Source organism: Serinus canaria, chromosome 3 (genome assembly GCF_022539315.1).
Source record: "Serinus canaria isolate serCan28SL12 chromosome 3, serCan2020, whole genome shotgun sequence".
Classification (NCBI taxonomy): domain Eukaryota; kingdom Metazoa; phylum Chordata; class Aves; order Passeriformes; family Fringillidae; genus Serinus; species Serinus canaria.
The window spans coordinates 26,955,650-26,969,764 of NC_066316.1; the positions used below are offsets into that span (position 1 = coordinate 26,955,650).

The window sequence follows — 14,115 nt, forward strand, 5'->3', positions numbered from 1 at the left end:
TGACAGACAATGTCTGGCAACAATTAAAAACATAAATGCCTGTTATGGCTCAGAATAGGCATTGAAGAATTGATTGATTGATTGATTGGCAGACAGCACTGCTCCATAGTGTTGGAAATGTTGATAAAAAGCAATGTGCTGATTCTCATGAAGAGGAGATGTTTGCCAGATTGCAGTTCTGGAGTTATCATGCCTTTTGTAGGAATAACCAGGCTGTTGTAGAAATAAAAAGCATAGGTCACCCCAAGTACATCCAAAACTGATGGAGTTATACCTGAGTGATGATGTGTATCCTGGATGAGAATGGGCTCACATGTGGCATCTCTCTTTGCATGATTGTCACAGCAGAGCCATTGGTCTCACAGAAAAAGGCAATTTGTGCCATAATTTCTTTAAACATTGACAGTTGCTTCTGTTCATTTTCCTGCTTATTGCACACTGGGATCCCCTGTAAGCTGTTTTAAAATGTTACAGAAATGTAGGAAACTCGAGGATGAATTAATTCATCTGACATTCCTTGGAAAAGGTGTGGTCATGTTGTTACTGCATGAGGTAGTTTGCAGTGATTGTTGATACCTATTGCAATTAAATATATTTACTGGCTGAATTTACATGGCTTCTCAAAACTTTCCCACTCACTGGATATCTGCACTATGTTTATTTCATCATAAGAATCTGTTTTTCTGTCAATTGCCTGGTTTTTCTCTCTTTGTACCATGGCTTCCATTCCGTGTGATGCCATCTACTGCATGGCTGAGGTTCTGCCAGTAGGAATCCACAGGGGTAGAAAATCTTCACTTTCCTTCATAGTTCTACTTCTTAACTAAAGTTGTTGAGTTACATTTCCCTGTGGCAGAGGCAGATCACCCATTTTGGAATTGTTCTCAGCTCATTGCAGGTGCAGAGACTCAACCGCCGGTTCCGGGATGCGCGTCATCAGAAGAAGATAGGTCGAAATCAGCACCAACATCTCCATGTGATCAAGGTCCAACAGATCTTTTTATTTCCTATCTAACATCTTTTGTCACCCTTTGTCCTGGAGTAAAAAAAAAAAAATCCATGGTCTTGAGCCTCTGTAGATGCAAATCAATAAATCAATAAAGCAGTTGCCACCAGAAATTGAAGCATTTAAAGTTATGAACTGTAAAAACTTTTTTAAAAGGTCCTGTTTCTCATTTGATTGAAATCTGTGAAATTAGGTGTCTTTTAAAGGGAAAATTATAAAACAGTCAATTTAAGATATTATTAAGTTTACTACATGGGTCCTTGTAAACAAAATATATTTATAAAAGTAGTTTAGATATTCTGTTGTGAGACAGGAAAATGTTTTTAGTAGTAACACAGAACTTGAGAGAGAGAGCCTTTATTTACCTGAAAACCCATCTGTTAGTAACTTTTTGAGATAAAATTTACTCCTTTCAATTCCACATTAGTAATAATAAATCTTGCATCCAGACAGGCTATGCTGGCATGTCCATGTGATCTCTAGAGGCTTCTTAAAACCACGTCTCCTTTCAGCAATTTATTTTATGCATAGATTTGCACACAGGCATTTTAATCCTCCATGAAATGACCTGATTTCATTGAGCTGAGCAGCTGACTGACAGGATGTGTATGTCAGCAGCATTTTTTTGAGTCTGATCAAATTGTTTTTAATTAGAAATCTGTGACCTCTGAATCCAGAACTGATATAAACTTGTCAACCTTTTGGTTTCGCAAAACATTGTTTCCATAAAATCATTATTTTTAAAAAGATCTGATGTTTTGTTTAAAATAAGAACAAAGAATTTGTCGAAATTCTCTCTTTAATTTGACCTTTATAGCTGTGCAGCAAAGCTGTTGCTTCCAGGGCCATCAGGCAGAAGTACCATGCAGGAGCTCGGGGCAGACCCTGAGAACTGTCAGTCACCAGGGCTCTCTGTGGCTAATACTGAGAAACCTTCAGAACCATTTTGCACATCTACACAGTTGCTGCTTGAAGCAGCACTAGGAAGTGGTCAAACACTTTATTGGCAGGCATCTGATAACAGCTGGAGCTGAATAAGATGCTCCATTCATGTTGACTTCAAGGACTGGGAGGCCCAACTGTCCTTTGAACTTTTGGAGACACAGCTCTAAAATACTGAAGCAGGAAGATGAGTAAGTACTGCAGGAAGATAGGGACATTCAAAACAAAGTGCTTCTCTGTGGTACAGGAACACCCAAAGTCACTGGAACAACTATTTGGCTACTATTCTGACTTATCTTTCAAGTTTGGGATATGTCATCTTCTTAAGTTCATTTTAAAAGGCCACCCTTCCTGTCAGAGCAGGGGTTTGGCTGATTACTGTAAGGTGGAGAAGCACTTTGCTAAATGTGTGTTCTTAACCACAGAATGCTCTGGAACACAGCAATCAGAGGTGATGAATGTCCCTTCCCACGCTGATACAGACTAACACAGGCTGGTTTTCTGACAGTTGGTCAAAACTAACTTTTCTTCACATTTCCACAGAAATCAAAGAGCTGGAAAACAACATTAGGAAAGCATTATCTTTTGACAATCGGGGAGAGGAACACAGAGCAACAGCTACAACATCAACAGACAACCAGCTTAACAAACCTGGGGAGAATGGTGAAAATGGGGAGGTCAAACAGGCCCAGAGCAAGAGAATAGGTCTTGAAGAGTTCAACTTCATCAAAGTATTAGGAAAAGGCAGCTTTGGAAAGGTGGGTAACTTTTTTTTCCCCTTCTTTTCTTCTTTTATTTTTTTTTTAAGCTAGTATTCAGGGGTGGTTTTGACTGTACCTATTTGGAAGTGTTATATTGACATTCAGGAAGTGCTTCCAGCCTAGGGGTTTTCTTTTACCCAACAGATCAAAAGTATCAGTCTCCTGGTGAGCTGGCCTTGTCTGTGCTTTAGCTCACTTTGTTAACTACAGTCAAGCCTTTTGGAACAAAATGTCAGTGCTTCATTGCAGTTACATACATACTGTTCAACAAAATTGCTTGTGGTCAAGCAGGAAAAATCAGGTCAGGAATAATGCTGTGGGGTTAATTCACTTTCTTGATAATTCCCAGTGCAAGTTTACTTATTTGACAGAGCATTGTGCATACTTGTTTTTCCTCAGTGGGTGTGTTCAGTGCTGGAGGAAGCAGAACTGAAGCATTTCCACTCAGATATGGCAGGGCTCAGACAGCTGCCCAAAATACAGATGAGATGTAACTCACCAGAGCTCCCATGGCAGGGAATTGGTGAGGCTGGAAGGGGCATTGCTGTGGTTACAGGGCTTACAGGTTTTCTTTCCACACTGTTGTGCACCATGGAATCAAAGAGGAGGACTGAAATATGAATCTGTTTCACAAGTGCACTCTTCCTTCCTTGATATTACGGGAACTTCACATGCAGGGGAACAGGGCTGAAGCAGTTCTTTTGTGTCCCTGGTTTCTAATCCTTTCTCTGAAGATTATCCTGGCTCCAAGCCAGAAGTGACCTTAAACAGAATATAGGGCCTGAACCTTAAACAATAGTAGTAGTTAAAATCAACAGCTTGAAAGCAGCTGGAATGGTAACTTTGGATTGTGTACAAAGTCCGTCCCACTCAAATCTCACTACCAGAAGTGGGAGATAAAAGTGGGAAATAAATTTCTGCTTTACATCAACTTCCTTCCTTGTTTAGTTTTTGAGACCTCACTAATAGGTACTCTTTAAGATACTTAACTAACAAACAGAACAGATACATTCTGTTTCAAATTTAAATAATACCAGAGGTATATGCTTCTAGAATTACAGTACTTTACTTTTGTTTTATAAATTGCAGCTTTATTTAGACAAGTATGTAACTGTCTTTCTGTTTTCAGTGCAGTCAAACTCATATGAAACCCTGCATTTATGGCATCTGTTCCTCATCCATAAAGAGAATTTTTCTTTGGTTTAGGTAATGTTAGCTGAGCTAAAAGGAAAAGATGAAGTATATGCAGTGAAAGTCTTGAAGAAAGATGTCATACTTCAAGATGATGATGTAGACTGTACAATGACAGAAAAGAGAATTCTGGCATTGGCACGGAAACATCCCTATTTAACACAACTTTACTGCTGCTTCCAGACAAAGGTAAGCTACATGGGTCTTTTACCAGTTTCTGCCCTAGAAATAACATTGCTTATTTCCAGAAAACAGCATTAAAAGTACAGCAATATTTTGAAAATATTACAGGTAAGTTTTTCAGCACTTCTGTGGTATTTTACAGGAGTACTTGCTGCTGTTGAAAACCATAACTACTATTACCTTGTAAGTACCAGGAGATGGCAGTAAATGAGTTAAAAAATTTTAAAAACCCACATGCATAAACTACCCAAAAAACGCACCTACTGAGGTGCCTTTTTCTGTTTCTTTGGTACATTTTAATTCAACAAATGATACAGGGTGTATCATTTGTTGAATTAAGTACAAATGTTTTTAGCATCCAGTGTGCAATACTTGTGTGTAGAACTGCAGAAAAGCAATGACTAAAAGATCATCTAGCAAAATTGACAGGAAGGATGAATAATGCAGTTAACAAGCCATAGGAAAATGGCTGGTAGGATCAAGATTATAGTGGTGTGAACATAGAAACAGCAAACAATTAATAGGTTTATACAGTTCTTAAAATAGTGAAAATGTGCTAGCATTTTTTATGCTTTGAAGTTGGCACAAAGCAGTGGCCCAGGAAGGTGTGTATGTCTGTGGAGGGTGTTTCACATTCAGCACTTTATTATATGTGTGAACATACTCTTAAAATGGTTTAATATATTCTTTTAAAATTTATAACTAGAATTAAGCATGTTGCTTTAGATGAAAGAAGTTATTAAAGGATTGTAGTGGGGTGAGGTATAAACTCTGGGAACAGAAAGAGACTTTTAGGACTGAGTGCACTCCTTGGAGTGTAAATAAATATATCAGCAGCCTGATGTGAATCAGAACATTTGTAAAGATCAGTAGTACATTAAGTAAATTATGACAGAAGATTCTTCTGCTACTCTTCTGATTTCCTGGAGATTCCTTTTCTTTTGTATTTTTGGTCAGCTCTTCTCTCTTTTCTGTACCATGCCTTCTGCCTTCCTCCTTGCTCCTCAGAGCCATTCATCAAAGATATTCAGAAGTTCTTCTGCCTGTCCTCTCTCTTCCTAGATCTCTTAACAGAGAAAAACTGTAGTTTGTGGCTTTTCTTGAGCTCAGAGGAGCTCATACTGAAGTGGCTAATAGTTACAAGTTGTAAGCTAGTGTTTCTTGTCAAACAATCAAAACTACACCTAGTGATGCCTAATCAAATTAAAAATCCATAGCTGAAAAATAGAAGGGTTTTCTTGAGCATGAAAATTTACAAATAAGTCTTCTAAAGAATGAAAATACCAAACACCAAAATATATGAAAAAGCAAAAGCAATATATCTGCTAAGAGTCCACATGATTTATGAATGGCAACAAATGAAAATGTACCAAGTAAATTAGTCACTGAATATTTTTCTTAGGCTCAGTAGAACAACAGGTAGAGAAACTTGCTTGAACAAACATATTCTGTGGTTAAAATATCTTCATTGAGACAGAGGCTGTAGTACAATAGGTTTTAAGTGTGTTTCACAGTAGGATATAGGTACTTACACTGCTATTGTGTGCCATGGCATGGTGGCTGTACTTGGCAGAACTGGTCCCTGAACTGATCATGCTGGAATTAAATTTTACATTTCAAGAGGAGTGTATTTGTTGTATACACCCAGACTTAATGGGAAGGTTGAGTCAGTAATCATTGTCAAAGCACTCAGAGGTTGTCTTTAATTAATGAGATTATTTGCTTTGTTCCTCTTCCACAAAAATGCAGTTGTAGAAGTTTGACTTTGTATGCTGCAGAGTTGTCCTTCGGTAATCAGCTGAACACACTGCAGAAAATGTGCCTAATATGCTTTTTACAGTATCTATATTTCAGTATTATTTATTTTTTACATGGAGCAGACTTTTCATTAGTGTCCCTTGCTGAATGAATCTATTATTATCATGGCAAGTAAGGGATAATATTTTAAATTTCTTTGGATTACAGAAATTGTGCCAAATAATGCCTAACACTGACATATATTATATGTCATACATTATATGTACATACATAATGCACACATAGTGTACATTAATGTGCACATATCTGTACACATATTGTATGTGTGGTTTTAGCCTTACATATCTAATTTCTTTTAAGAATTCCATCTAGCTTCCTTACTTTAAAGAAATACTCTTGGGACTGATATTTCTCATGTTCCTGCTTAATACAAAAGCAGACTTTGATCAAACCACTTTGCTTTAACCCGTCAAAAAATGAGCCACTACCACCCCCTGCCCCATCAACACTTTAGTTCCATTTAAAAAGATACAAATTTTTTTGAGTATTGTATTTCAGGAATAGTTTTGAAATTCTCTACAGTGATCTGGAAGTTGAGAGAGTTCCAAAGCTTGGGATAAAGTGTGCAAAGCTGATACAGGATGTTTTGTCTGCAATAGTTTGAGGAATGAGCTCCACAAGCCAGTCCTACACATCAGAAAGAGGGTAAAACCTACAGGCAGGACATCAGCTGATCTGGAATTTTATGTGCAAGGAGCTTAACTCTTTTAGTGCAGCACATCTTGTAAAGCTGTGTCACCCTTGGACAGTATTTTCCAACACTCTTACACTCTGGCAGGGCATGGTTTTGCCAGGGGATGCTCACTGTGTCTGTCAGCATGTTCAGAGGTTTCAGTTGTGTTTTCCTGGGGTCTCTCAGTAAGAATATGAATGCTGAAAGCTGCATTCTGTATTTGCCACTCCCATGGCAGAGCCTGCCCAAGGCCGAACATCCAGGGTACAACATTTTGTAACAAATGACCTTGGCTGATCACCATCTTTGGTTTGTTCAGGACTTCATTGTGTAGCTATTGTTTCCTCAATAAAGGTATTGAGAAAACATGGGGCATTTTCAGGGTTTAATTTTGTTTCCACTCTTGCTCATATCTTCTCTTTTTTCATGTGTTGGTCCTTTGATTTTTCAGCAAGGGCTATCTTACCTGGCAGTAATCTGATGCTGCCCAGTTCCCCTCTTCAGTGTCCTCTTCCCTCCCAGACCATACCCTGCTTCAGGGATCAACTATAGAACAATATTAACATGAGGTTTTATTGATAATGCTTCAATTAGGTGTCTGACAAAGGCCATGTAAATGTTTCCAGACATGTTTTCAGAGAAAATTTCCTTGTCTTCATTCAGTTGGATGTTTCTGAACGGTGAGAATTTAAGTGCTTTTTATGGAAACGTTTAGAAAATATAAGAAGCTTCATTTAATTCCTCCTACACCCCTGTCAACTTTCTTCATAAGTACTTAAAATTTTCTAGACCTCTACCCTATGAGATGCATACACATCTATGTGCACACCCTATAATTTATAATGAATTATCCTAATAAATACTTAAGAAATAAAATGGGGTTTAAATTATTTAAGGCAATGAAAGCTTTATTATGATAATTCAGTATAAAATTAGAAGACTAGAGAGCTGCTGGTTTTAACATCTGCCATTTAATTTTTTTTTTTAATCCAACTTCATAAAATCAGATAAATTTGAAAATAGTCCTCACCTTTTCTTTTCAAAGCACTGTGTTTAGCAGACATAGTAGAGAGTATTTTTAGTGCACAAGAATGTTGCTGTTGAATGATAGAGCTGCAAAACTTGTAAAGGAGGCTTAGTCAACATTATAGCAATTTCTCTAAGGAGAAAGAAGTAGTGAAAGGAAGAGTAGACAAAGTCAGTCACTACAGGTGAAGAGTCAGACTTATGCCACCCATAAAAACATTAGGATTGTCAGTTCTGTGGTTCAGTGCTACTCCTTTCTGCTGTTTGCACTGCACCTAGCCCACTCTGAGTAAGGCTAGAAGTCTGGTGTGTATAAAGCTGAAAGTCAGGATGTCCTTTTCCATTTCAGCTATCATGATGTCCCTTTGTTATTCTGAAAAATCCCTGAACCTCTTTCTGCATCAGACCCCTCTAAAAACCCAGAGTAATTAGTCTTCCTTCCTATGGCTTGTATTTAATATATTTCCAAAAAGGGTTTGCAAGTCCAGTGGGAAGGTATAAAATGGAGTTCTGTTTTTAAAGTGATTTATTTTGTAAGAAACTAGAACAAAAGAAAGGGAAAGACAATCATCATGCTTATGATTTCTCTAAGTCATGTTTTCTAAGTTAATTTAGGAAGAATCCTTGTAGCATGTGACCACAACTGTTATTGGTAAGGTTAAATAAAGTCTTATTTCTCTTATGTGTATTTGTACCAAAAAAATTTGAATGTCTTCTGCCATTATAGCTCACAGGAGTGTCATTTATGATATACAGTGCAAATTAACCTAACTGACTTGCCACTGTTGCATTCATCTGGGACTAATCAGAGCTTATAATCCATTTTATCTGGTATTCTTGTACTTTTGTTGCTAAGCAGCTAAAGCCATTATACAGATATTGCTATAGGGGTGTAATCAGTTTAACACAAGTTTGCATTGCCTTTTATTACTGATTAGTGTCAAATTAGAACTTTTCAGGGCCCAATTCTGTTGGTTATTATCCCTGCTTCAGTGGATTTGTACGTGTGAGACAAAAGACTGAATTAACCCCTGCATTTTTAGCTATTTTAATGCTAAAATATTATAATGCAATTTAAATATAAAATTATTGTCAAAGATTTCTTATAGATAAGTGTTAACTATGGTAAAAAAGGTAGAATAAAATGCTAGGTCAGCATAGAGTGATGTTATTTATACTGTTTCTATTATGGTACCTATTTATATACATTTATACACATTTGTATTCAAACCTAATTTAAATATTTGATTTTCCTGTGCTGCTATATGTGCACATACACATGTGCACATATGGCAGCATATAGACCATGTACAACAGTAGGTATTTTAAAATTCCAAATCCTAGTTTATACAGGCAGTTCATGCCATAGGAAATTAAAATATACTGATTTTGGCTCTTTCTTTAGAGTATTTCCTGAAGCACTTGAAGTTAGAATAGTACCTGGTGGTGTTTCGTGTATCATGCAGTTCAGAGGTTATGTAAAGATAGAAAATTTTGGCAGAATAAGGTTTTTCAGGTATTTGTGTCATGTATATGTTAAATTTAGCTTTCCCAGTTGCTGCTACCCAGTGTGGATGAGATGACCACGATCCCTGGATTGTCTGAAAGTAGACACTATGAAGAATAACTATCAAGAATAGTTGGAACAGTGAAGCTGATGATTAAATACTGCAATCATTGTCTCTCTCTCTCACACACCAGCCCCTGTTCCCAGCATGATGACCCCATTTGGGCAAAGTTGCTATTATGCAGCTCAGTTATTGCTATTGCTCTTGCAGGATCATTAAAGCCTGGTTAGCTCACTGAAGGTTCATTGTTCACATCAGTCCCTTTAGTGTTAAACCTCAAGGCAGGCTAGCAGTGCAGCCAGGCTCATCCATGGCCAGCAGGAGAAATTACTCCTCCAGCATCAATCAGAGGAGTCTCAATGCTCCTCTTTCACACAGGAAGGACTTTCCTCTTGTCATGCAGCACCCAAAGTGAACAGGACTCTTTCACACCCTCTCAAAGCTGGGGCTTGTTCCTAGTTTGCGTGTGTGCGAGGCAGTGCTGCAGCTGCAGCTGCATGGGTTGCTTTGCTGTAACCAGCGGAGGCCCCGACAATCCCGGGAATAATCCCAGGACTCTGCAAGTGCCACCATGGAATAGGTGAGGGTGAGCTGCAGTTGGTGCTGCCTGATTTATTCCCTTGTTAGGGCTTTAGAGTTAACTGTGTCAGTAGTTCACTGTGTTAAAGACATCTTAGCACAGCCAAGCATAAAATTCAGCGTCAGGGTTTTAATGCTGATCTGATCGTGTGCAGACAGGAGGTTTTTAGGATAACAGGTAGAGCTGAGGGCCTGTAAGGTGCTGTTTTCATATCTCTTGGACAGAGTAGCTGGAATTACACATTAAGTACTTCTGATCTTGGCAAAAGTGTGTTTTTCCAGTTGAGGCATGCTTGAAAGGAGGAATTTTCAGAGTATGTACCCAGATGCTCTGCCACTGAGTTCCCTGGCAAGTCTGTCTATCTTTTAGCAGAGATTAGAGGAGAGGGGAACACTGGCATCCAAACAGGGTGAAGGGGGTAGGAGACTTTCAAACTGAAGTAGTCCCCTCACTTTCTGGTTCCACACAATCCTTGTATTATCTTTTGCTATGGATGTGTTAACATCATTCAGGTTGGTTCCTGATCTGGCATTCTGAATTTTACAGCTCTTGTGGAAACACAGCACTGCTCCTCATCTAGCAGCATAATTTAATATTGCTGCTTTGAATGAAGTGCTGTGTGTTAAAGCTGTATTGTGGCTTTCAGTTTAATTTTGTCTTGGGAGAGTGGGAAGGATAAGGATAATATGGCTTGTGGCAGCGTTGCTTGGAAGGAGCTGGTTTATAACAGGATCTGTCACTCTGCAGACATCTGCTGTGACCTTCTTTCTGTCCTTCCTGTGCACCTATATCCTGAGACCATCCTCACAACTGTTGTAGGTTCCCTCATTTGGACAAAAGAGCCCTGAGTATATGACCCACTGATCCCTTCTCCTAGCACCCTCTGAGCTTTACTTGTATTTTATGGCCATAAAACACTCTTCCCAATTTGCCCCTAAAAGGCTCAGGATAAAAATAAGTTTGCAACGATAAAACCTATCTTTGAAATAGGTGAAAATAATAATGCTCACATGGCTAGCTGTTGGGATGCCTGTTTATGCCAGCTGACTGTTTGAAATGCTATTTAAAGAAAGCCCATGACACACAAGAGGTTGTGGGGAAACATTTTATACTGTGTTTGGTAGGTGCTGCTCTTACAAGTAAACAGCTAATGCACCCCAAAGGAAGAGTCAGGAAAAAGGAAACTGCATATAAAATTTGATTCTCCTGCAACTTCTTTTCTAAATGCAGGAAATGATTCTCTTTGGAATTCATTTGGGCACTTTAATAGAACTTTTTTTTTGGTAACAACAGTAAGCTTAATAAATTATAATTGTACACAAGAGAGTTTCACCATGGGAATGAAGTGGCATTTACAAAACATCTGAGTTTGCAAGTTTAGTATTATTTTCCTTGCTCTTTTAGCGTCTACACAGAGTAATTTTGGCATTACATATCTTCTGCTCCATACACCACACATGGGCCAAACCTGGGTAGGGTATAGCTGCAAGTATGCTTCATGCCCTCTGCTCAAAACCATACCACCAGATTTTTTTCATTGTTCATGCTATTTTATCTCACTTGTGGGTGAGTAGTTTTAGCAAAACCAACCATGGGGTTTGATGCAGGGTTTATTCTTGCACAGTTGCTGTGGGCTAAGAGTAGCCATGCCCAGTCCACAGTCTCGTGCTTGCATCATGGAAGGAGCATGTAGGGACCCTCTCTGTGCTCCCACACAAGGGGAGCCCAAGGCCATGCTGTGAGCTGAGAAGTGTTCAGCACATGGTTCTGTCTCCTTAAAGTTGTGACAAAGGTGATTTATAACATCACCTCAGCCTTTTAGAGAAGTGTCTCTCACTTGTGGGCCTGTGAGTCCCAGTGTCTTCACCTGAAACACTTTGTGAAGAGTGTTTACAACTGCCACAAACAGTAGGAAACACTAAGCAGAAATGTAAACAATGTGTACAGGTAAAAGGTGTCTCATTGTTAAGGCTTTCTGTTCTCTTCTAGTCAATTGATCAGTCATTAAAAAGTGATTGTTCAGGAAAATTGAATAATAAAAGACTCCTTCCAAATCTTGGCTCTGCTTGTTAATCCATAGTTCATAGCAATGCAAAGAGTGTTTATAGAAGGCATTCTGAAGGTCAAGGTACAAACTTAGCTGCTTTGATTGTGCACAGGATTATACCAGCTGGAAGTAAGTCTGCATATTTCCACAATCTAGAGAAATCACCCCATTTTGCCCTTAATACAGCCAGGACAGACCCAGTTGCAGCTCTTTCTTTCAGAGTTCACAAGAAGGAAAATTGTCCTTTAAGGTATTTCACTTTGCATTCAGCCTATAGAAGTACAAATGGGATCCATTTCATAAGCTTCTCTAAGTAAGTTTTTCCAAGCTTCACAGAATCACACAAAATAACTAACTTGGAATACTCTTGCTGGTAAGTAGTTTATTGAAAAGTCTGTGGTGATACTTATTTTCTCTTTTCTGTTTTCAGAAACCCAATATTAAAATCACCCAGAATTCTGCTACTTAAAACTGCTTTGTGAATTGTAGAAAAAAAACTATGCCCTGAAAATAAAACACACTATTTTCTTCTGTGCTGCTTTACTCATTTCAGAGGGTTTAAGATGGCTTAAATGATAGCAGAATTTTGGACAGTGTTTCTTGTTGTCTAACTAATTTATACCCGTGAATTGTCAGAGTTTTCAGCTGTGTGAAGCATATACTTTGCCAAAAATTAATCAAGTTCTGGAAACAGGAAAGTATGGGAAATAAAGCAGATACAATTAATGCTTTTAAAGGTCACTGTTGCATTTATAGAACTGCAGAAATCCAGACAGTGAAGAGAGGTGTATGAAAAATGACTTTCAGTAGGTATTAAAAAAGCCTGGCTCAGGTAACTCATGTTTTTCATAAGAGCAAAACAAGGTAGTATGTGGGGCTTACAGATCAATGGATATTCAGAGAGACCTTCATCTTCAGGAAGGGTTCTGAAAACATGTTGAACAGGGAATGTTATATGTAGACTAGGGATTTTGCATATATGTATAGGTTTTCATTAATCCTGTGTGCTCATGTAGTTTTTGCTTGAAATGTGAATTTTAAACCTCTTGCTTGATTCCTTTCATCCCCTTTTGAGAACTGCTTTGTATAAAGGGCCAAAGAAAAGCCAAAACTGAATTCTGTTCTCATGAAGTTCTGCATCAGTCATATGAGCAGAGTGCCCAGCACCACGCCTGGCCCAGTCTCTGACAGTGCCAAAGCAGATGTCCAGGAAGAATGCAGAGCATATCGTGACATTTTTCCAGACTACTATCCCAATGTCATGAGATTGATGGCTTGGGCATTTCCTGAGCCAAAGATGGCAGGTTTGCATGTAATCAGATGGCTCTTTACATATAATAATTTTTTTTGTGGTAGGTGTGAAAAGTGAGAAGCTGTTTGGAAATGTAACTGTTGGTGAATGTTGCATTTTGTTCACCCACGTGGAGCAGAGAAATCCTCTTAATCCTACATCTGCAAACAGACAGCCCTATGATGCAGTATAAATATTTGCACCTTTTTAAGTGGTATTTCTGAAAGTATTGTCTCTGCCATTAAAAATCTCAAAACTAAGGTAGCTACACTATGTCTTCATCATCTTCTAGAATAGTGAAATAATGTGTCTGAGCACCTGGAAACACCAGCTATAATTCTGAGTGAGGTTTGTCAGATAGAAGAAACTCAGGGTTCCCTGCAGGTGTTTCAGTATGCATGTCAATAATGTTTTGTTCTCCACACATAACATAGAAAAAGCATTGCATGTTGTAAAGCAGGTAAACAGTGTATAGTAAATTTGATAGAACACTTCTCAAGTTGCTTTTTCCATTGCTGAGAGGAAAGGTAGTGAAAGAAAGAGAGAAGTGTTGCACCATCCTCTGCTGTGCCATCAGGAGCATGAGCAGTGAACCACAGCTGGCAATGCCATGCCAGAGCCAAAAGGGCATCAAGCACAATGCAATAGACCTAATTAAGAAACATGCCCAAGAGTGATGCCATCCTCTTTCAAATTACCAGTCTGCAGTGTTTCTTGACTTTCTGAAGTAGGAATCACAGTATCACAAAATAGGCTGAGTTGGAAGGGACCTACAAGGGTCATCCAGTCCAAATGAAGTAAGGCTTTTTTAAAACTTGATTCAGCCACTTTTAACACATTTACCTGAGCATTTCTTAATGAAATGATTGGGTATAGACAACTTTCAGAAGGGAAAGTGTGTTGGGTATATTTATGACTATAACACATTATTTATTTGTGGACCCATACAGTAGGGGACAGATTTTAAAAGAGAAATTAATTAGGTTATTTGGGCATGCAAGAAATCTCTCTTGTTGTATTTTTAGATAA

General features: G+C 38.4%; 1 protein-coding gene across 1 annotated transcript in view; it reads left to right on the forward strand.

Annotated features, from left to right (window-relative positions):
- PRKCE (protein kinase C epsilon) overlaps positions 1-14,115 on the forward strand; it is a 282,377-nt gene that overhangs the window by 180,301 nt on the left and 87,961 nt on the right. Inside the window, exons 8-10 of the mRNA XM_009091270.4 lie at positions 889-985; positions 2,492-2,706; positions 3,916-4,089. Coding sequence (XP_009089518.1) covers positions 889-985; positions 2,492-2,706; positions 3,916-4,089 — 486 coding nt within the window. The remainder of the gene's footprint in view (positions 1-888; positions 986-2,491; positions 2,707-3,915; positions 4,090-14,115) is intronic.